The sequence below is a fragment of the Pteropus medius genome, unplaced genomic scaffold, assembly GCF_902729225.1.
Source record: "Pteropus medius unplaced genomic scaffold, Ma_sr-lr_union100, whole genome shotgun sequence".
NCBI classification, from domain to species: Eukaryota; Metazoa; Chordata; class Mammalia; order Chiroptera; family Pteropodidae; genus Pteropus; species Pteropus medius.
The window spans coordinates 944,268-965,653 of NW_024344434.1; the positions used below are offsets into that span (position 1 = coordinate 944,268).

Consider the following 21,386-nt stretch of genomic DNA (forward strand, 5'->3'; position numbering starts at 1 on the left):
ATCCTTCCTTTGTGGGAATAAATCTCACATGGTCATGGTGTATAATGTGCTGCTGAATTTGGTTTGCTAGTATTTTGTTGAGGATTTTTGCATCAATGTTCATTGGCCTGAAGCTTAGTTTTCTTGTGGTGTCTTTTGTCTGGCTTTGGTATCAGGGTAATGCTGGCCCATAGAATGAATTAGGAGGCATTCCTTCCTCTTAGGTTTTGGGAAAAATTTGAGAAGGATTGGCATTCTTTAAATATTTGGTAGAATTCACCAGGGGTTTTCTTTGTTGATGATTACTGATTCAATTTCTTTACTTATTATAGGTCTATTTCGATTTTCTCTTTCTTCATAAAAAAATTTCTGAGGGGACTTTTAGACATAAAAGAAATATTTAAGAGTTACTATGTTTTAATTACTATTTGGTTGATTAAAGCAGCAAGTTTAAATATTCCATGTTTCTTAAGCCTAAAAACCTCAATTTAAAAATATTAAAAATCTAGTAATTTTTGTATAAAAATAAATTTTTTTACCTGTTCTTTTAACAACTTTCAATTAACCATGAGCTTTACAGATTGAATCTTCTTTAATCATACCACACCACTTCTGTACTTAATGGATCAAATTCCCTTAGACATTTCAAACTATACTTTCAAATTTAATTTACCTGATTCTCTTACATACCGCGCCCCAAATGAATCTTTCAACAATAAGCAAAATATTCCTAAACCTTTAAGCAACTCTCGTAAATCTGATAAAATAGAGAGAAATGTAATAGATTCTCTAACCTGTTTCAAACATCTCAAATCAAAATATACATGAAGCAATTAAATGAAACTCGTTATTACAGACAACCTAACTAGCACCAACGTATCAATTCAGGTAGGTTCACTTATCCATCCTGACATTACAAATGTACTCTCCAAATCCAGGGGCCCAGAACTGTCAGCTCAGCTACTTTACGCTGAGGCGCTGTGGGTGGACGGACCTCTTGGGGGTGTTCTTGCCCAAGGACAGATGGTCCAGAAAGATCTCCAGGGTAATTCATCATAAGTTGGTGTTCATTAAGCTGAGTCGCTGTGGAGGTAATTGGACTTTCTAAGCCTGTGTCCTTTTTTTTTTTAAGAGTAAAATCTGTAATTTTTTGTGGCCTGAGTTGAGCTGATGAGATTTTGCATCTCCTACCAGGATTGCACTTAATTTTTTAGCTGTTCAATTTGCAGTGATGAAATTCTCATGTTGACCAAAATTTGAGTACAGTATACACATTAATTTGGCTTCATCAACGTTCCATAAACATCATTAAAAAATTGTGCATGTCTTTTTTTTTTTTTTTTTTGTAGCATGTCTCATATAGCTCTGCAGAGAACTGTTGCTTTCTTTTTAATGCCAAAATTGTCACAACTTGCTCAGCGGGAGCCCTACTCAGCTGGCTCCTTTATCCTTTAAAATTGCCCTGGATCATTTTGGAAATGTACTTTCTTTCTGGCAGAAAACAAAAACAAAAACAAAAACTGATACTCCAGGCCCATCTCAATCATCCTTGCTCCAAAATATAGAATCAGATACTTTCCATAGCTTCCTGATTCCTTTTGCTGAGGAGAATTGCATTTGAGATCAAAATTTATGTATGTAGATAAGCTCTGCTTGGTACTGGGGGTGACAGCACAGCAGACCACTTTAGAGGCAGACCCAGAAAACGTATATTTTTAAAATGTCATGGAATCATACAATTATTTTCAATTTAACTCCAACTTAACTGAATAATTAAATAAATCTCGTTCTAATGTAAAATAATTTTTTCTTGTCTTTTCTCAGATACCAGCTTCCCTTATTACCACAATATACAACATTCTCTCACTAACTTTAACATGCCATGCTGTGTGGTGTTTTACTGACCCATGGAGATCAAATTGGATCCTGGAGCCCTTGCCTAGGCTGTGCGTTACACCCCTTTTCACTTTTGTTATCCCATTTTCCTACCAACTATCATTGCTTAGTGTCTTTTTGCCATCAGAAGCTGGGACTTCTGGTGATGACTATAGTGTGAATAGTTTAAGTAATGTCAGCTTATTAGATATAAACGAAATGACTTTATTTTTCCAATAATTGCTACTTAGTGTATTCTTCGAACCATGTGATTTCCTGCTTACTGATAGGCTCCCTAATGATGTACTGTTCAAGGCAACAATTCATCAGTCACTATCAGTGGCTAAGACAGATTCATTTTGGTTAAGACTCAGTCTCATTGTTTTAAAGATTTGGTCCTGTGTTTCACATGAAGTGGCCCCTAGCACATCAGCGCCCCACCCCACTGCAGACTGGGTTCGAGGCTCCAATGCCTTGGAGTCCAGGGTGTGGTCTGCTCTCTCTTTCAAAGCTCTTTCTCTTTCACGATTGCCCTCTAGTAGTCCTCCTACTTGTGGGTCATACTGTGAATAGCTGATGTCAGTGGGAACCAAGTTTCTGTCTCCCATTAGCCTTTCTGTTCATCTAGCTTGATTTCTGGTGGTGGCAGAAGTAAATGGCACACAGAGGCAAGGTGTGATTAGTTTTGGTAAATACTCTGGACTTAGAATCTAGGGAAAGGTGGTTAAACAGTTTAGTTATAGGTCCACAGTAATTAGCTAGAAGTTATAGGATAGGCTTTGGGCATCTGGTCAGGCTTATAAATTGGAGGTGAATGTATCAGCCAGAAGCAGAGGTGAGAGCTTCTGGAAGGCCAGGGTGGGAGGGGGAGCAGCAGAACTATTGGTGTCCTAAGGGTGGCCAGCTTGGTGCTCCAGGCAATCAAGACCTTGAAAGTAGTCTGTCCCTAGGTTCAGCCTCAATTCAAGTCGGCTTCCGCCATCAGGGAGATTAGGCACATCAAGAAAGGCCCCACCTTGTGTGAGCCACAAGCTGTTGACTGCTGGACCTGGGGCAGGGTGTGTGTGTGTGTGTGTCTGTGTGTGTGTGTAAGGGCTTGAGCTGTTGGTTACTAGGGGAGTAAACATCATCTGACAACCTTCTATATATATCTCAAGGTCTTTCTTTTGCATTGTTTCTGCTAAAGTCTTTTCTCAATGGCTTTAACAAACTTCTTGGAATATCTGAAATGAAACATTTTTTTGAAGACACCTCTGTGGGAGAGTGTGTCACCAGACCCCTGTGTCCATGCCTTTGCTAAGTTCTGAGATCTGATTAGGTTCTTGGGTAGTAACAAACAGACTTCCTTAAGCTTCTTCAAGAAAAAGAGGGTTCATGATAAAGTGGGCAATGGGGCAGCTCAGGGATGTGCATGCTCGGGTTCCATTTTGACCTGCCTTTTGTTGTCTCTTGGTACATCTTTATTTTTTGTGTTTTCCAAAGGTCATAACCTCACTCCCTCACTGCCTCCTAACTTCATTTGCTCAGGGCCCATTCCAGCTGCCCTACCCAACTTCTTTACTTCATAGCTGTCCAGGTTCTGTTCCTGTTGCTAACTTGCTCAGTCTCTTTTCACTCTCTGGCTCAGATTCCTGAGAAAAGGGATCAGCCTACCTTTTGATGCCAGGTCTGCTGCGGTCCCTGGTCTGCTTGTTGGTCAATAAGCTTTTGAGTACAGTGCTTGCTTGCTCTGATTGGATTCACCGTGAGGAGGAAGGGGAGGGGTGCCGTGGGCTCTCCACGTCACAGGTAAGTGGCTGCCCCTTTCCTTGGTGCTCCTGGAAAAAGGGGCCTTCTGTGAGATGTCCTAGGAGAGGTAGGACTCTTGCCTTTATAAACGAAACTGTTCTCTGTGACACCATCTAGTGAGAGAAGGGCAAATGGCATGTGGTCTGACAGAGGAGAGGAAGGCTGCAAGGTCTAAACAGAGAACTGAAACTGACTCCTCTGTATCTTTGGAAGGGCATGAGAGACCACTGAGCCAACCAGTTCCTTCCCCTGCCTTCAGAAAGCCCACACCCCAACATTCCCCATACTTTAGCATTTACCCAAACCTATCCTCCAAAACCCTGCTGAAAGAGAGAGGCTTAGTATTCTTTAGTGCAATGTTTCATGCCCCTCACCATCTGGAAAGTTCTCTTTTGTGCGCAGATCTCAACTTAGCTGTTGGAGAATGGGAAATGGATGGTGGAGGGTGGGAAGGGGAATTGAGGAAGATGGGTGGTGGGTAAGAATTCAGCTTCACTCCTTTAACAAGTAAATACTGAGATCCTAATAATAGCTAATGTTTATTGTGCACTGTGCTGCCAGTAACATCTCATTTAACCCCACAACAATCCCATGAAGTCAATACTGTTATTTCCCCTACATAATAAAAGTCAAGCAAACTGCATGAAATTACCAAATTTGCAGAGACTACACACATATTTACCAGGATGGGGCTAGATATAGTTCCCTGTGCTTCCAAATCTCTGATGTTTTACAGTCTAAATTCAGTGCCTATACTCTGTAAACATATGTCCATGGAAAGATAAATGGACATGAGACACATAGTTTTCATATTTCTTTTGTAGTCTTCTATTCAACAAACATTTATTGAGAGCCTACATTGCACCGGACATCTTGCTGGGAGTACAGAAATGAGTAAGATGTGGCTACTGCCCTTTGTGGGAAACGTACCAAACTGATTGCTTTGGGAGCCAGGACATTTACTAATTTGTATTTTTCCACATAACTTATTTTAAAGAACAAATAATTAAGTAAAATTTAAATATCATTATGTAATATCTTTATGCTTAGTGGCTCCCCGATTTATTTATTTTTTATTAAAATGATTAGGATGACATTGATTAACAGAGACCCCAAGTTTGAAAGTTTGAATAACAAGTAAAGAAATGAAAACCTGTACTATTTACATTGATTTTCATGTGGTAGAGAAAAGAGTGGATTGGGAATCAGAAAACCTGGGTTCTGCCCAAACCTGGCTCTTCTGTTGGTTTGGCAAGAACCTCTCTGGGCCTCAGTTTGCCCCACATTTAAACCATGATAGTAACAGCTACTGATAATGACGGAACTTTGCGAGGATCGTTAAGAAAATACTTCACAAACTAATAGTACTAAATAAGGAAGCAATTATAATTACTCATAAAATGAAGCAACTGCAGTGAATTGTCCTGAGATCCTTTGGTTCAATATTTTTTGGCTTTATAGAGAGAATGATAGGATAATCTGAGTAAGTACAAGAGGGAGGGAGCTGGCGGGTCTTCAGAAACAGTTGTCTAACCCTTAGATCCTCATCCACTCAGCCAACCCTTGATTAAATCCACAATCCCTGTGGAACCTGGCTAATTGAGCCCACAGGGAGAGAACCCCCAAACTTCACTTGGTCAGTGACTTCACTGAAGGAACTTTTTCTATGGGATTGATCACGGAAAACAATACATACACAATCTCCTTGCCTTTTTCTACCTCAAGGTGGTCTGAAAAAGAGGAAGAAAAGCATAAATGATCATCTGTATTTGGAAAGTTGCTTCGCTTCATGGTGGGAATCACAGGCTACAACTTCAGAGGCAGAAGAGGCCTTTCTTGTGGCATCCACCAGGTGGCACCAGATCCCAAACACAACCATTCCAAGAGTCCACAACCTGAAGATGGCCCTTAGAAGGCAGGGAGAGAGATAAAAGAAATTGGCTCTGATTTATAGGTGCAGAAACTGAGATGGATACAGATACATGTACCAACGTGTGAGAATAGGATCAAAGGCAATGTAACAATCCCTAAGCAAGAAAATTTACACAAATAATGTAATGCTGGGTGCCCAGGAAGAAAGCGGGGTGAGGCTAGGTGGAGTTAGTCAGTGGTTCAGAAACTGCTAGCTGGATGTGCTGAATAAAGCAAAGTAGACAAAATGGTGTTGAAGCTGGATGTTGAGGGAAGCAGGTCCCTGAACAAGCTTTGACTGGGTCCCTCCCTCCTTAGTAGTGGCAGGGACCAGATACCTGGAGATGAAAGACTTAGTCCCTAACTCAGAAGTTGTGCAGGGCCCGAGGGCCAGAGGCTGGGGGAAGCCTGAGTTGAGAGGGGCGTGAAGGCCAGAGGTGATGGAGTCTTAGGAACAGTGTGCAGGGTGTGAGGAAACTGCTGAGACCAGTGAAGGCTGAGGAGGAATGCGGAGGGGAGAGTGGTTTCTCAGCTCTTAGGAGCTTAAAAAAAATTACCAATGAGAAGGATAAACCAGAAACTAAAGAGATTGGTTCCCTACAGGGGGTGGGTCTGACCAGGGTAATAAAATGAGACACCGAGAACAGGAAGTAGAAATGAGGAGGGAGACACTCCCCTGAGTCTTTTCGTTAGCTCTTTTTGTTAGCTCTGGCTCTTAGAACAATAGATGTGCTCCACATACCCTTCATGTGCTCAAATAAAAACAGATAATTAAAACCAGTGAGGGACATGGTTCCATAGTGTAGTGGTTAGCACACCTACTTTACACGCAGAAGGTCCTGGTTTCATGCCCCAGTGGAGCTAGGGTCCATAGTCTTTGGCCATGCCACCCTGAACAAGCCCGACGTCTGATCTTGGAAGCTAAGCAGGGTAGGGCCTGGTTAGTACTTGGATGGGAGACCACCTAGGAAGTCCAGGTACTGTAGGCATAAGTAATAATTTAAAAAATAATAATAAAAAACAAAACCAATGAGGTTGTGGGGGGACCCAAGATGAAATATAAACAATCAGTGAAACTAACTGCATCCCAAATGAATAATATAACCATACTGATAGGAGTATAGATAAAAAGAAAAGAACTAACCTACGTAATCTTAACTAGATTACAGTATTTGTGTTCTTTTTTTCTTTGGCATTATAGGATCCAGTTAATGCCAAAGACAAAAAGAACACAAATACTATAATCTAGTTAAGTGCATGTGTTTCCCACAGAGATACAGGTTAGGAATTCTGATATTACTTTCTAGATATACTAGGATTGAACAAAGAAGTAAATATATGGTGGACAATGAGAGCAGGGTTAATCACTGTAGGAGAAAGAACTTACAAACAAGGGGGAAAGCTAAAATGAACCTCTTGGTGCTGGATTGTAATTAGAGGTAACAGTATCAATTCATATTTTTCATTAGCTAGCTAGCTAGGTGGTAGATGATAGGTAGATAGATAGATAGATAGATAGATAGATAGATAGATAGATAGATAGATATAGATATGTGGTTATATGTAGGAGTTGGTATAAATAGATATATTTTTTAGCTCTGTCCACTGAGAGAGACTTAGGAGCAGTGAGACATCAATAGCACCTAGGTCTTGGTTTCTGAGTGAGGGGGACCAAAGTTTTGCCACCCTAAAACTGCCTTTTGGGATATTGATCTTAAGCTGGTTATTAAGACAAAAAAAGACTCAGAAAGAACCTTTGACCCTCCCTCTTTTCTGCCTAAGAGATTCAAATGGAAAGCTTGCTCTAGGAAGGAAATTTTAGGATATTCATCTCAGCCTAATTTGAAATAAGTATGACGGATGGGAGGGCTCTAGGCAGGGGCTTGGTAGCTGGATCACCCGTTCCATTGTTTCTGGGTTGCCTAGCAAAAATTGACCTGCCATGTATGTTCTGCTCTTCCTCAACTACTGTAAATTGCCAATTTCCTTTAAAATCTCAGGCCCCGGACCCCCTTTCTTCTGTGTCTAAAATGTCATGTGTACCCCATTTTATCTCACAGTCTTGGGGAATTTTCTTGCTTGTGTGAATTCCCTGTTAGCACATTATCACATTAAAAATATGATTTTCTCTTGTTAATCTGTTTCTGTTAATTTGATTATTAGCCCAGCTAGAAACTGAGAAGGAGGGAGGAAAAGTTTCATATATATTTTTTTAGCCCCCACATAAGCGTCATTTTCCAATAAAAGGAGCCAGGGCTTCTTGGAGAAATAGTTGACTGTGGGACCGAGGCAGAGAAAATACGAAATAAACCTGGAATATCTTGTAATGCCAGGAAGTAAGGAAGTGCTTTAAAAAGGATGGGGGCATGTTGAAAGGACAGAGTCAACCTGAAGGAGCTTCCAATGGCCAAAGTTGGAACAATTTTAGCAATAAAATAATGCTGGTATTGAATTATAATCCATATAATAAATTAAATATCCATTAAAATTCCGATATAAATAATGAACGAACGAATGAATGAATGAGGGAGGGAGAGAGGAGGGCAGCTCATAGAAATCATTAAGTGAACACCATGAAAATAATTGTTGTAAGTAAGATTTGTGAGCAGGTGCTAAAGTTGAGGAGAAATATGATGTTTCCATAATCTCAAATGATCTCCTCTAAGATATTTATTAATTAGCAAGGGAAAAGCAGTAATTTTTCAATGAAAAACTCAGTACGCAGCACTTTATGATCAAGGTAAAGATTAATGGATGCATCGCCAGCATGTACCCCTTGATAAGATGAACCAAGAATGACACATCTCTTCTGTGAAATTCTTGCAAAATTGCATAACCTCATCCTAATCATGAGAAAACATTAGAGACACCCACACTTAAGGAGGTTATACAAAATGACTGGCAAAAGCGTCAAGGTCATGAACGGTAAGGAGAGACCTGAAGGGACTGTCACAGGTTAGGAGAGACTCAATGACATAATGCAGTGTGGCATCATGGAAAAGCAAAAGGACATCAGTCAATAGCATTGTGCTCTTTTTAATTTCCTGTTTTTGATAATCGTATTATAGTAAATATTAACATTAGGGGAAGCTGGATAAAACATACATGAGAGCACTCTATAGTAGTTTTGCAAAGTCTAAAATTATTTCAAAATTTAAAAATTTTTTAAAAAATTACTGACTTAGGGCAGTGGGCAGGGGAAAAGTGTCCCAGGGCCTCTTCTCTCTACCCTACCCCATGTTCCAGCCCAGAGCACCCACGTTTGTTTTCTTTTGTTCATGTCACAAGATGTCAGACCCTGAGATGATCAGCCCATCCTCAGAAAAGGCTCTGGTGCCAGAGAGCAGGAATTCTGACTGGAACGTTCTGGTGCCAGATCACCCTCACAGTGTGCTTTTTTGCACCTGCTCTTTATGGTCAGTTCTCCACAAGGGCCCATAAAGTCTGCTCAAAACAGAAAACAACTCAAGTTACTCCCCGGATCAACATTCTCCAAGGGCTTCCCTTCTCACTTAGAATGAAATCCCAAAGCCAAAGTCTGTATCTACACCCCAAGATCCCACGTGACCTGCTCCTGGCCACCTCTGCATTCGTCCCCTCAGCTCACTCTGCCTTAGCCACTGGGGCTTTCTTACTGTTCCTCCAACAAGCCAAGCACACTTCCTTTGCATTTGCTGTCCCTCTGCCTGAAAAGCTCTGTTCCCCAGTGACTGCCTGGCTGCCGCTTCCTCAGTCAGGTGTCTGCTCAGCGACACCTCCTCTGACAGGACTTGGGTGGCCACTCCCTCTCCCCTTAGCATACTTTTGTCTTCCTTTGTACCACTTTGTACAACCTGACATCATACTACACATGTAAAATCTGGTTTTTACTGATGGTGTGCCCCTTTGCTGTGGAGCATGCTTGCAGTAGTGTCCCTTCCTGGGCTGGCTCTGTGCCTGGCTCCTGGATGGCACTCAGCAACTCCTCTGAATTTCGTGTGTCTGTGTGTACACCTTTGTATGTGTGTGTACACCTATATGTGTGTAGGCATCTGTCGTAGAGGAAAGACACTTCCATGCCATGACCACTGCCTGCACACTGCTGCACCTGCCGGCTAGCCCCAGGACAAAACAGAGATTGCTTCCCTTAAACCCCCTCAAAGACTGTCTGGTTGACCCCGCTCCTGTGCCCCACAGCCTGCTGACTTGTGGTGGTTCCTGGAACAGGATGTTGGCCCACCCAAAGAATCCCTCCCTGATTCTGCCCAGGCTTGGAAGTCACACAGGCCTTCAAGGTCTTTACTGGCTTGGGAAGTCACCTGGGTCCTGGGACCGTCAGGTTTTTCCACTGGGGAAGAGTATTATGGCCTCTTTCTGGACAGGGGAAGAGTATTATGGCTTATTCTGGACTGAAGAAGCAGCCCCTTACAGGTCAGCAGAGGGCCTGGCACATGGTAAGCCCAGGGAAAACTAGCTATTCTTCTAGCTGGTTGGAAAGCCTGCCTCATGTCTCACACACAACTCCCATGCATGTTAACCACTGCCTCTACCTCATTCATTCAATATCTATTCATACACTGTCTCTCAAAAGACCACTGGGTGTTGAGTAGGGTTGCCAGATTCAACAAATCAAAATATAGGTCACTGTGTTAAATATGAGTTTCAGCTAAACTATGAATTACTTTTTTAGTGTAATATGTCCTGAATAATACATACACTGTTGGGACATAGTTATGCTAAAACATTATTTGTCATGTATCTGAAATTCAACTTTAACTGGGCACTGTTGTATCTGGCAAACCTAGTCTTGAAGTACAGCAACTGGGCACTGCCTCCAGTTGTCTGTGTCCACCTCCCCAGGGTACTTCCCACAGGACATGGCGTATAACTGAGTGATAAAAACTTCGATTTTGCATATGTGCTGGGTTTAGTCTTCAAGACATGGTCTCTATAGATACAAGCTTAATCGTTTACCTACTATGTTGAGTGACAACAAGGAAATGGTCACTAACAACATTTGATTGTCTAAAGTATGTGAAGAACTGCTTCAAATATTATAGGGCCTTGTCCCTAAAGAGTTTTGGTTTCATAATGGAAAAATAAGTTTCAGAAAAATGTCAGAATCAATGAGTTAATGAAGAGCCCTTTCAAAATTGTATATAGAATCTGATATCAACTTTTTAAATGTATGCATAGAAGAGAGAATGGAGGGAACACATCCACATATATTTGGATAATTATGGGTTGTTATAATATAGCTCCAATGTCATCAGCCTTACCAGCTCATGCAAGTGAATGGAGCCATGTTAACAAACACAATCAAAAGGCCTGGTTTTTACTGACGTGTTTACAGGGACTCCTGGCCCCTTGGCAGTGATCTGCACCAGGTGCTTCTGAGAGTTCCCAGCGGGGTGTTTTTCCAGTTGCTCCCAAACCAGTTTGCAAGCTCTAGTTGCCCCACAATGTGCCCTCCATTTCTAGTTCCCCCTCACTAGTTTCGGCCATCACATAGCTACTTGAGGACCCAGTGTCCTCACCAAGGCTGGTCTCTCCAGGAGTGATGCCAAAGCCAAAGTAAGCAATGCTCAGGGAGGATGCTCAGGGGGGCCGAAGGAGCTGGTTCTGTACAGAGGTGGGAAAGTGACTTTCCCCCAAATCCTTGCTCCCTCTGGTTCGTGGGTACCACACCTCCAAAAGACTCATGAATAGTTATCAGCACGTGGCTCTTAGCCTCTCATCACAGTGGCTCACGCTTTGCTCAGAAAGTCTTTGTGTCAGCACTAAATCTTGCACCAAAAAGCTTCAAACATTGCCATCATACTAATGACATTTTATATAAAAAAAGAAAAATTATAACAAAAACATATACATCATCCACATTTCAATTTTTTTCTCTAGAAACTTTAATTCCCAAATGGCTAGAACATAAATAGACACAAAGGACCACAGTGACCTGAAGAAAGCAAATGAGAGGAACTGACCTACTGGTGATTTTTATTCTAGAATCAGGTATGAGTTGAGAGCTTTGGCCCGCAGATTCTTCATTTCCTCCAGCACTTTTTCTCCTGCCTTCTCCATTGGTTGTGCTTGGTGTATTACCTCCCTAAATATCAAAACATCAGACACAGACACATCAGGCCTCTGCATAAAACATCTGAGTCACCCACCAACACCCTGCTGCTGGGCTCAGAGTCACCAGAGATACCTCAGTGAAGGTTTAAGGAGTTGTTTTATAAAATATTTAGTAACGATTTAGTTCCAGTGAAAACTCTTGGCTGTTAAGTAATTCAAACCGGTTTCCTAGCATGGCCATCACCTAAACTTTCAGTATCCATCGCCAGATATACAGATGGTGGTAATTCCCATCTCCCAGTGCTATTGCGAAGGTGAAATGAGAAATTATTCTTAGACATCCTAGCATGATGTCTTCTAAATGCTCAATTGGCAATAGTTGATTCTTCATGTCGATGACTGAAGAAGACCACAACGTTGCTGACTCTGCCAACGGCTCCAGAAGGGTGGGAACAAGGGGGAGGGTTATGTATCTGGATCGAGTAATGGCTGACGTGGAGTCCAGACTTGTGCTGGGTGGGACTTTCCAAATATCTGGGAGGAAAAGACGAGTACATTTGGTTCAAAGGGCAGATGTCTAAAGATTGTGAGCTCAGCTATATGATCTGCCTAGATTATAAAATCACATGATTCTGAAACATTTTCTAAAGAAAGTGAAATAGAAAGTTCTGACAAATGTCTGGCAGTTCTGCAAAAGCAGAAATACCTGAAAATAAGAGAATGAAAATGTTTCCTAATGCGTGTACTTAAAAAAAATTAATTGGCACCATTTTATAGAATCAATTTAAAAGTATATAGGCCATGTCTCTCGTTAAAGATATTAGTGACTGAATGATATTGTGAAAATCTAAGGAGTGTTGAATGACAGTTTCTTTGACGTTTTACATGGTTCCCCTTAATGAGTCTTGGGAGAGCTGAGGTCACCACCAGGGTAGCAATCTCCCAGGTTAATCACGGTGATGGAGGGAGAGCAGATAGTTCTTTGCATCTATTAAAATATTGTTTGCCAGACTGAAAGGATAAGAAAACAAGACCCCTACACATGCTGCCTACAAGAGACTCACTTCGGATTAAAAGACACACACAGACTAAAAGGAAGGGGATGGAAAAAGACACTGCTTTGATAGACCTAGAAGGTATTTAAGTCAGAGAAAAATAAATACTATATGATTTCACTTATATGTGGAATCTAAGGAATAAAAAGAACAAACTAATAAAAAACAGACTCGAATATAGTGGACAATTGATGACGGGGAGGGGAGTTTGGAGGACTGGAAGAATAGGGTGAAGGGTTAAAGAAGTACAAATTAGTAGCTGATGGATGGTCACGGGGATGGGGAGCACGGCATAGGGAATGCAGTTAGCATTAATACATTGGCTAGGTGGAGGGTCAGAGGAGGGAGGGAGCAATTGGGGAGATCGTTTTATGAACTATATAGATGTCTAACCAATGTACTGTGTACTTGAAACTAACTAAAATAAATAAATAAAAAAAATATATATTGTTTGCCAGAAACTAAATAGGTAGCAGTCTTCATGGGGAAATCAAACATCCCTGGGGTGTTCTTTTTGTTCTGCCTCTGTCTGTCCAAGCTCTGGTTGTATGTGTACCTGACAGTGAGGACAACTCTATTGGCTTCTGGCTGAGGCTGAAGGAGGAAAAGGAACAAGGACAGAGGAGACAAAACTGAGCATTGGATAATACTTGACAGGAGCTGAAGAGAATTTCTGAACCAAAGAACTTTTGAAAATCGTCTATGGGCTACCAACCTGTTGGAATACTATTCAGCTAATAAAACGATAATTATGTTGACAGTTTTGACACATGAAAAAATATACATAAAATAAGCTGCAAAATAGGTGAGTTCAAAATGTGTGGCTATGTTTATTGAAAATGTATGAAATGTGTGTGTATTTTGAAAAAATTGGAAGCTAATTTGGTATGCAGAAAATATTTAGACTTTATTATTTATTTTACTTGGTAAAGTAGCTGAAATACATAAAAGGGGGAAATATATACCACTTTGGGTGAATATATAAAGTAATAACTTCTATTTTATTTAATGATAACTTGGTAATCAAGTGGCATTCAGCGTTAGCTCTGTAATATAACTGTGTTAAAGAATAAGTGAGCAGAGAGAGCTACTAGATACAGCACTGCTCATGGAGCAAGCCATTCTATCTCCAGGGGTAATTTTTAAAATAGAAAAACATTTTAATTTAAGGCTCCTAGTCAACTGTTTGAAACCTGAATCCAAATGCAATGCAAAGTGCATCGATTTGTTGAGGTGTAAGAGGTTTTATGTACTATGTACTGTAACATGATATTTTATTGTTAATTAACTGATCAAAACAGATGTTCACTAAAATTCTGTTTAACATTTTTACTTCCTAAATTCTCTTTTACCAGACACTACCAATCTATTTTCTGAGAAGTGCTGGTTGCTGTAGGCTTCTGAAACTATCACAAACACACCAAAGGAACCCCAGACGTGTGGGCATTCTTTTCAGAAAAGGCAAGGCCTCCCGAAACACCCCAAAGTTAGGAGACAACCTGAGAAATTTATGACAAGGATAAGTAACGGTAATTATCCTTAATATATGAAAGATTTACAAATAAACATTTGTAAGATAAGTATTTCCTACAAATAAACATTTGTAAGATAAACATTTCCTATAAAAATGGGCAAAACAAGCCCCTCATAAAGAAGAAAAATAGTCGATAAGCATAGGAAAATTTTACTACCACTTGTAAACTGTAAATTTTGATATCACTTGTAAACAGAAAAGTTAAAACAATAAGATGGATATTTTTAAATCTATCATATTGGTGAAGGAGAAAAAAAAATGATCGTATTCCATGTTGTTCAGGGCATTTGAATGTGGCAGTCTTGATCTCTGCTGGTATACTTTTTGGATGGCAATTTAACAATACATATTAAAACCTTAAAATGCATATTGATCTAGCATTTACATTTTCAGGAATTTATCCTAAGGAAATAGTCTGATAATAAGTTTGTAAGGAATTATGGCACAAGGATGTTTATTGAGGCACTACTGGTAACAGCAAAACACTGAAAAGAGTTTACGTGACCATCAGAAGAGGGTTGGTTAACTAAATTATGGCACATTTACCAGTCAAACATAATGACGTGTAACTATATTTATAAATATATGTTTATGATATGTTGCTAAATAAAAGTGTAGAAGACAAAATAATATGAATGATATGACTTAATTTTGTTAAAACATATATTTATTTATGAAAGATCATACATCGAAATGTACAAGCTACTGCCTCTGGGAGGTAGGGTTATTGTTTTTATTGTATTCTTTATATTTTTCTGTGTTTTCTGATTTTTTAATAATAAAAAAGCATTTTTTAAATAAAAAGAATTTTTAAAAGTATACCTGGAATTTCAAGCTTTTAAAGCATATGAATCACTTATGGTTATTTCCATTATTAAAATACTCATCAAAACCAGTTTTCTGAAGGATGATAATGTTTGCTTAGCTAGTTGGCTCCTGATGAAGAGGCAAAGGGAAGAATTAACATTTGCTGAGCATCTAGCTCACATCAAGCAACTACTTAGATGTCTATGTGTTCACGTCTCATTTAGTCCTCACAACTGCCTGTGAGAGAGAGTTTATTTCCTGCATGTTACAAATGAGGAAACTGAGGCCCAGTTACTGATTAAGTAACCTGGCTGGAGATCTCACATGTAATAAATGGTGGAGCTGGGATTCAGCCTGAGGTCTCATGTGGTTCCAGAGCCGGGTTCCTCATACGGAATGAAACTCATTTAGCCACAATAAGAAACAAACACATCTCTGAAATTAAATAATAAGCAAATGGAAAAATTGGATTCAGTTTTTAAAGGCTTTCTTGCCAGCAACATATGAAGGAATGCAATTGTGCATAAAATAAAGTACACATCTAAATATTGAAAGAACTGGAAACCTCTCTCTCTTGAAACCTGAAATGTTAAGATGCAAACAACATGACAATTCTGCATTTCATGTAGGACAAATTTATCCAAAGCTACCTGTTACTAAGGTATAAAAACATATACTTACTTTTCCTTTTTGGTGTCCTGGCAGTCCAACGTAGGGAATTCTACTTTGATCATTTCTGGAGTCAACATAACTTCTACATTCTGTTCACAGAGCTCACTGAAAAGGAATAAGATGTTTAGCTGGAATAGTTTTTCCTTCCCCTCAAAAAAGAGAAACATTGTGACCATTAAAGAGTTATGCGATTCTTGGGGCCTTCGACATTAATTCTAACTACTTTTGTTGTGTCTGTGTTAAGAGAAGTGTAAGGCTGGTAAATTGCTTTCCACCAATGAACAATGGTAGGAATAACAGAAAATAAAAAGCAATTTTTAAAATGGGGTTGCAGAATTCATATTCTTTTCAAGTGCACATGGAACATTTACTGATATTGACCATATCCTGGACCATAAAGCCATAATGGAATTCCAATAGAAATCAACTTCAAAGAAGATAACTAAAACAATCCACAATTGCTTGAAAAATTCAACAGTATTTTTCTAAATAATCTATGGGTGAAAGAAGAAATTAAAGGGATTGAGGCTATTTTTATCTTGTGGTCTGCTATCACCTTGAGTAGGGATCAGCAGACTTTTTCTGTAAAGGTTTTGCAGGACATAAGGTCACTTGTATAAATATTCAACTCTGCAGGTGTAGCATGAAAGAAATAGAAAATACACAAATGAATGCGTGTAGTTATGTAAGAAAACTTTATTTACAGAAACAAGTGGCAGGCCAGATTTGGCCATGAGCTATAGTTTGCTGATCCCTGGGCTAGAGCTTTGCTGTTTGGTGGTTATAGCTGTGTCAGCTGGGGCAACGCAGGGAGAGAGAGTGGGGAAGAGATACACTCACTCTTTTAAGAGTCCTGACCTCAGAAGTAGAATATCTGACATCTGCTCACATTCCTTTGGCAAGGTCCTGGTCAAATGGATGACTTAACTGCAAGGGAGGCTGGAAAATTTAGTCCCTACTTTGAACAACTCTTACTTTAAAAGAGGAGGGGAATGGATTTTTTTTTGATAGCAGCAGGCTCCACCACACTCAGTTAAAGAGAAATGCTTCCAAGATCAACAAAGGCAACAAAGGCCTCAAAGTTTGGAATTACAAACAGGAACTCTATTTAGCAGTGATACATAACTAGAGGAGGGCCTAGCAAGTTTCTGTTAAGGAAAGTAGCCATGAAAGCTGCAAAAGTTGTTCCAGTCCCATAAGACTGCAAATTAACAATTACTAAGCAGGTTCTCTGGGCGAATCACTATGTGGGTGCTTTGCAAACATAATCTTCCTATTAGCAGTTCACTCATCTCTAAGGCGGGGATGATAGTAAAATCTCGTGGGGATTAAATGAGTGTACTTGCAAAGTGCTGCACCTGAGCTACACTGAGTGCTCAGCAAATATAAGATATTATAGTTACCATCAGCAGCAGCATTGCTGTCTCCTTTAACAATTGCTTATGAGGTGGGCACTATTCTCATTTCAAAGAAGAGGAAATTGAGTCACAATAGTCTGCATATCGGTGGTGAACGGAGGAGTGGTTAGCTATGTTTTGGTTTGCTGAGAGGCTCCTCAGTGGCCCCTGTCAGCACTTTTTCCTCTGAATCTCAAGCAAATGTGCATTACCTGGCCCTGGCGGCAGCATTCTCAGCAATGCTGACCTCCCCTGCCCCCTCTCCCTGCCCCGTGTCTCCCTCCCCCCAACGCGGTGGTTTGAATAGAAGACACTTCAAACTTCCTGTTCAGACCTCGGTTCGAGCTTTAAACACTCAAGTATTGCCAAGTATCACTGTGGGCAGGTCTCAGAGAACTGGATTGACACCTCTGATATTTTGGATTTCACTATTATTTACATGCAAAAATGTTTAAATGGCACAGTGACAGGACAGTCAAGGACATATTTTTATGGCTGGTGGCTGTTCATCAGTAAAATCAAATTTAAGCATCTTGGTTTTGGGCCTATATTTCTTTATGTCTCTCCAAGTCCTACCCGTCTGTCAAGTACTGACCCAAATCCACATGACCACTGAAGCTTTCCAAACCCACTTAGCACCACCTCTGCTCTCCCCTCTCCTGAACTCCTAAAGAACCTAAAGATCAGCAAACGCGAGACCATAAAAACTGTGTATTCTCCACCACGAATTTAGCATCTTTTCTAGTTAGGAATATGGCTGAGTTTTAGCCTTATCTCATTTGGGTTGTAAGCTCAGGCACCGGGTGCTTTTTGGAAATCTCTCACAGCACCTAGTGTATTTCTGGAAAACAGACTACATTAGAGACCAAAAGTAAAAATTGTACCGTTCAACTGTTTCCAATCTGTCTTCTTCTGGTAAGGAGTCCAGAATGGCTGGGACATTTATAGGAAGCAGCACCGAATTGAGGTTATCGCAGCTGTGGAAAAATCGCGCAAGCAGCCAAGGATAAACAATCACATTATAGACTTGGGATCTTTGTGTAATTTTCTAAAGCACTTTTATTTTAACACTGTTTTTACTGTTTTGTCCTCCTTTGCTCCTAGAAACCCACTCACGTTTCCTTAGAGGCAGACGCAGGGGGTGAGATAGGTGAAATCCAAGAGTATGTTGTCAAATAAGACATTCTCCAGGGTTTAGAAACAGAATTTTTAAACATGTCTAAAATTAGAGAGTTCACTTTTCATTCTTGTTATTTTCCCAATTTTGATATTATTCCTTAGTTCTATTCAATTTCAGACCTTCCTCCCAACCTCTTATATATTGTTTGACATTATAAGTTTAGAAGCGTATACAAAATTCCTGAGTATTGAAGATAGTAAAAGATTGAGATAGAGAGAAAAAATATATTGTTATCTTAATCTTCTTTCAAGATGGTGGAAAAAGCACTTATTTTAGGTCTCAATGCCTCATAAACCTTTCTAATGATATTAAAGAAATAAAAACTGAACACACAATAGCAAAGAGAACAGAAGAAATGACAAATAAAAAGTTTTCAACAATTTTCTGGAATACATTTCTTGAAGGTGGGAAGACTGTTGTCTCCTGCAAAAGAGTAAAGGATGGCAGAGCCTCGAACACAGGAAGGAACTGACCTCCCTACAGACCCTACAAAGATCGCAGTCTGAGGGTAAGGCGGGAGGTGGGAATGGAAAAATGGGGCTGACTGAAGCCCTTTGAGTGTGTGTATGTCTTTGAGGTGAGTTTCTTCTCCTTGTTTTGTTCTTGTGCAAAAATGCACCTGATTTCCGAGTATAGAGATTGGTTGAGTAAAACTATGGCACAAGGCTTTTACAGCTGTAAAAAAAATGAGGAAGATATCTACATACTAGTACGGAATGATTTTTAGGAGTTATAAGTGAAAAAGGCAAAATGCAGAAGAGCATATCTAGTGTGCCACTTTTTGTATTAGAAAAAAGGGAAGGTAAGAAAAATACATATATTCTGCTTAGCATTACAAAGAGAAGCAAAGGACCAGTAGATCAGAAGACCAAGGTGGTTACCCCAAGTGGTGGGAGGCAGATGAGAGGGAGTGACACTTCTCTGAGTATGTTTTTTTGTGTAGTTTTGAGTTTGGAAGGCATGTTAATAGTCTATATATTAAAATAATAATAATAATAAAATTAAATCAGTAAGAAAGGAAAGAAAAAACCCAAATTGAAAGTAAACTGAAACCAGTATTTCAAATGAATCCCATAATCACACTGGAGGGAAATAAAGAAGAGAGGGAGAAAAAGAAAAAAAAAAAAAAGGAAAGAAAGAAAGAAAAGGAAGGTGGAAAGAAAGAGGGAAGAAAGGAGGGAAGAAAGTAAGGAAAGCAATCCAGGTAATGTATAAATATAGTACTTGACTATATTTTTCCAGTCTTGGATGGAATGGGGGTAGGGGGAAAATTACAAATAAATCTGAACTTTATTATGTTTTCTTACTAAAGTGGTTATAGGGGAAGTAATTCTGAAACTATTTTAGATGTGCCATAAAATTGAGTAAAATGTGTTAGGAATCAGGGTTCTCACAATGGAAAGAGACATATAAGTATGGAAAGGAGGAAAGCAAGCAATAACTCTATGGATATGGGCTGGAATTATAAGCATTGGTTGAATTCATGATTTCTGAGATATATGCTGTATATGTATGTGTACATATGTTTATGCACACATGTATATGTACATATGTGTATATTAAATGTATGCGTGTGTGTGCTTTGGCATGTACGTGTATATATGTATGTGTATTTGTGTGTGTATGTATATATTTATATATATTTCTCCACATACACACCCTGGCTTGTCTGCTGAGGAGGCCAAGAAACAAAACCGCTCAGTAGCACCAAGATCTTGGACTTTAATACCATTCCTCATTAAAAGAAACCTTGGGCTCCGCCACCCAGAGATTAGTCCTGTTGATTGACTTGATGACGAAGGCAGGTTCTGATTGACACTGCACTGAGACTTCAGTGTGTAGTCGGAAGGGAGCCCTGTCCGAAGAGGGGCTGAGGTGCTGACAGTCTGGACCACTCTCCATAGCAACAATCGAATGCTTTTCAGGAGACAAAACACCCGATTTTTAAATTTTGAGACCATATACCTCTTACTTTTTTTTGTATTAATATGTTCTTCCGAAACTGAAATGGTGGCAATAGATAGTGGCTGGGCGTTTTGTTTTGCTTTGTTTTGTTTTAATGACAAAGTAAAACTCTGATCCTAAATCAGTCCCAAAATTCTGGACATCTCACTTGTCTCTAAAATTTTGAAATCTGGGCACTACTAGAATAGATGATTTCTTCAGTTGCTGTAGACACTCAGATTTTATGAAAGTCCTAGAGACTCAACAAATTCTCTAAATTTATTTAAGAGTGAAGAAACCAAGTGAGCTGTTTTGTTTATTATGAATACAAAAATGACATGGAATAAATAAACACTAAATAAATATATCACATAGTTTAACAACAAACAGGTAACTTTCAGGGGCAAAAGACATGAGGGGTCCACTTCATAAGCAATAGGTAATTTATTGAAGCAAAATAATTGCAAAGTTGAAGTATCATTAATGGATCTCTAGGCACTTAAAAAAGAAACGCCATTATTATTTTGTAACTGCTTTTAGAAATAAAGACATGATCTAGACTTTTACATCATGGAAATGCACGATAAGGAAATATACAATCCTTTCTTGATTTTATAATGTTATGCAATTATGGTTTATTTTGAAACAAACTGCCCAACAGAGCACTCAGACACAGAAGCTGAAAGTGGCAACTCAGGCTTGGTGAGTTTTTTATAATTCATGTAGAATTTATGTTTAATTCATGGTTAATTCAAGCCCAAGGTTACTGCATTCTAACTGCTTTCTGAAAGAACAGCCTCGGGAGATTTTTCCAAGGACATTGCTTTAAGAAAAAAATAGGATTCTCCCCTCCCCCTGCTCCCACCCTGGTAATTCTGGAGACCTCTGCATGTGGACAGCTGGTGGACACAGGCAGTCTCCACTTCTCACCATTTCTCATTTTGCTTCGCCAGTCCCCTGACAGTACCCCACATCCAGCTATATTTACAGATTACACAGGTCAATTTTGAAGTGTCCTCACCCCACCGCAAAATGAGGCAGTGTGTCAGGGTGGCGGCGGATCATCGCCATCTGGTGGCGACAGAGTGAATGCAAGGTTTAGTGGGTGGGTATGGAGGGTGGAAGGGAAAAAGTTATAAATATGGTGCTATATACTTTACATTTTACTTTAATCCTCATAACAGCATGGTGAG

At 39.7% G+C, this 21,386-nt stretch overlaps 1 protein-coding gene and 1 pseudogene across 14 annotated transcripts in view; one reads left to right on the top strand and one right to left on the bottom strand.

Annotated features, from left to right (window-relative positions):
* CFAP221 (cilia and flagella associated protein 221) overlaps positions 1 to 21,386 on the bottom strand; it is a 94,773-nt gene that overhangs the window by 5,539 nt on the left and 67,848 nt on the right. For 11 of the 14 annotated variants that reach the window (XM_039872672.1, XM_039872668.1, XM_039872666.1 and 8 more), the window contains 3 exons: positions 17,954 to 18,046; positions 15,682 to 15,777; positions 11,418 to 11,635 (listed from right to left, as the gene is read on the bottom strand). In XM_039872672.1, the coding sequence (XP_039728606.1) occupies positions 11,527 to 11,635; positions 15,682 to 15,777; positions 17,954 to 18,046 (298 nt within the window). In that variant the 3' untranslated portion in view covers positions 11,418 to 11,526. Of the gene's footprint in view, positions 1 to 8,636; positions 8,998 to 11,417; positions 11,636 to 15,681; positions 15,778 to 17,953; positions 18,047 to 21,386 lie in introns of those variants that run through there. The other 3 variants (XM_039872664.1, XM_039872663.1, XM_039872662.1) reach the window with 2 other exon arrangements.
* Positions 6,427 to 6,542, top strand: LOC120610407 (uncharacterized; annotated as a pseudogene).